Source organism: Pistacia vera, unplaced genomic scaffold (assembly GCF_008641045.1).
Source record: "Pistacia vera cultivar Batoury unplaced genomic scaffold, PisVer_v2 Contig347, whole genome shotgun sequence".
Classification (NCBI taxonomy): Eukaryota; Viridiplantae; Streptophyta; class Magnoliopsida; order Sapindales; family Anacardiaceae; genus Pistacia; species Pistacia vera.
This window is the reverse complement of record NW_022196165.1, coordinates 1,030,548-1,033,256: the sequence shown is the minus strand read 5'-3', so window position 1 is coordinate 1,033,256 and position 2,709 is coordinate 1,030,548. Positions and strand designations below refer to the sequence as shown.

At 38.2% G+C, this 2,709-nt stretch overlaps 1 protein-coding gene across 1 annotated transcript; it reads left to right on the top strand.

Moving 5' to 3' along the window:
- Positions 1 to 947: 947 nt before the first annotated feature.
- LOC116139108 (uncharacterized mitochondrial protein AtMg00810-like) lies at positions 948 to 2,709 on the top strand. The gene is made up of 7 exons (XM_031424781.1): positions 948 to 999; positions 1,111 to 1,329; positions 1,805 to 1,839; positions 1,939 to 2,123; positions 2,179 to 2,346; positions 2,441 to 2,581; positions 2,649 to 2,709. The coding sequence occupies exons 1-7, from the start codon at positions 948 to 950 to the stop codon at positions 2,707 to 2,709; spliced, it is 861 nt and encodes a 286-aa protein (XP_031280641.1).

Here is a 2,709-nt window from a genome sequence, read left to right as displayed (position 1 = left end):
TAAATCTGTATATTAAATTTCATCACCTCGCGGAAGGCAATTTAACACTAAACTAAAGTGTCTTCAATCTGATCAAGGAGGAGAGTATAAAACTCTTATTCCTTATCTAAATGACTTAGGCATTCAATTTAGACATTCATGTGCTTACACTCACCAACAATGGGTAGTGAACGCAAACATAGACATATTGTAGAAACCGGTTTAACATTGCTTGCACATGCAATATGCCCCTGCATTATTGGTGGTTTGCATTTGAAACTACTACGTTCTTAATTCATAGAATGCCTATTGATGTCTTACACGGTGATACTCCTTATTTCAAATTGTTTCACAAACAGCCTGTTTATGAGAGTCTAAAGTTTTGGATGTACTTGTTCCTTACCTTCATCACTTAACAGTCATAAATTGTTTTCATTCCTCCAAGTGTGGTTTATAGGATATAGTTTAGTTCATAAGGGGTATAAGTGTTAAGAGCATATGGAAAAAAATTGTTACATCTAGTGTCACTTTTAATGAAATAGAGTTTCCATTCCAAAATACACAGTTTATTGATCCTTATGACACATCTTCCTTCAAATAGATTTCTTTAATGAACAGGATAGTTTCAACACCTCTTCTCGTCTCATTTACCCAGTTTCATCCTACCATATCTTCTTCAGTTACTCCGTTCCTCATGCAGTAACAAAGCCTACAAACAAGGCTATCCTTAATGATCAACAGTTGCTATCATCTCACTTCATCCAAACAGTCAAAAATTCAAAAATACCATCTCAAACCAACATATCAGCTCACCTATATTACCATCAGCATCTGCACCCATGACTACTACCTCACCATCTACAGAACCACTTCATACAACCCTTGTAGCAACCTTTTAGACTTCTCAAATCAACATATCATCACATACATTACCATCAGCACCTGCACATGAATTCTTGACAGTAACTATGCAGAATAAATCTGATCCATATGATTCAGCTGGTCTAGTTTCAAATGAAGGTGAAATTTTGCTACACAAATTGGATTCTTGGCAGCAGCTGTGCAGAATAAATCTAATCCATATGATTTAGCTGATCCAGTTTCAAATGAAGGTGACATTTGTGCATTCAGCTTGCTTATATAGTCAGGATATCATTGAACCTGAACCTACATCTGCAATAAAAGCACTTGTAAGTCTAGCTTGGAAAGCTGCCATGCAAGTTGAGTTTGATGCTCTGTCCAGCATACACTGGTTTCTTGTTCCACATCTTCCGATAGAATATTGTGGGGAACAAATGGGTTTTCAGGACAAATTCAATGAGATGGCAGTCTCCAAAAATACAAAGCCAGGCTAGTGGCTAAGGGGTTTCAACAAACACCAAGATTGGATTACTTTGACATTAGTCCAGTCGTCAAGCCATCCACATTCGTATTATTCTTACGTTGGCAGTTTATAATGCTTGGGACATTCAGTAGATTGATGTGAACATGCCTTTCTTAATGGCACACTGAATGAGACAGTTTACATGTGACAGCCACCTGGTTTTGAATCATCTGATCATCTCTTTATTTGCAAACTGAATAAAGCTTTGTATGGATTGAAGCAAGCTCCTAGGGCTGGTTTGACAAGTTAAAAACTACATGCAGATTAAGGGATTTCAGAACTCCATCTCAGATTCTAGCTTGTTAATTTTAAGGAAATTCTGCCCTCACTTAGTTTTGGTATACGTTGATGATATCTATTATCGAGTCCAATTCCACTTATATTAGTCAATGATGACATATTGAATGTGAATTTGCATTGAAAACTTTGGGGTCTTTGCAGTATTTCTTGGGTTGGAAGCAATAGAACTTCAGCTGGTATTCATCTTAAACAGACTAAGTATGCAACTGATTTACTTGTGAAAACTAATATGCTTGAAGTCCATGTGTGCTCCACTCCAAGGCTGTTGGTACCAGGTGTCTTCCCTTGAAAGTCCAGCTTTCAAACATCCTAGTTTATACAGAAGCACTATTGGTGCTCTTCAGTATTTAACTCTTACTCGTCCTGACATCAGCTTCCCTGTCAACAAACTCAATCAACACTGCAAGCCCCAACAAATCTGCAGTGGCAAGCGTGCAAGAAGATCCTTAGATACACAAAGGTACTCTTCGTTTGGGTTACCATTTTAGCCAGTATCCTTAAACATTGAGTGTTAGTGATGCCAATTGGGGAAGTAGTCCTGATGATCGAAGGTCTACAAGTGGGTGTTGTGTTTTCTTAGGTCCAAATCTTATTCAATGGAGTTTTCACAAGCAAAAAGTGGTAGCATGTCCAACTGAGGCTGAATACAGAGCACTTGCTCAAACTGCACATGAGGTAGCCTGGTTAAGAATAGTGCTTTGAATTGGGTTAAATTTTCCTATGACTCGGTGGTATGGTGTGATAATGTGAGTGTTGGAGCGCTTGCTTCTAATCTAGTTTTCCGCACGGACGAAACATATTGAACAGGATGCACACTATTCGTGAACAAGTTTTAGCCAAGAAGTGGTGGTCAGTATGTACCATCAAAACTTCAAATTGTGATCTTCTAACAAAGCCTCTCTCAACTGCTCAATTCAGGTGAGCTCAGACAAAAACTGACAATTCTTGATGGTGCTAACTTGAGTTCTGGTTACTGTTTTTGCAGTAGCTTTCAGTGCATTTGGTGTTTTTCAGATGAGTTTGCAACTGGTAGTGCAGATTTCTAA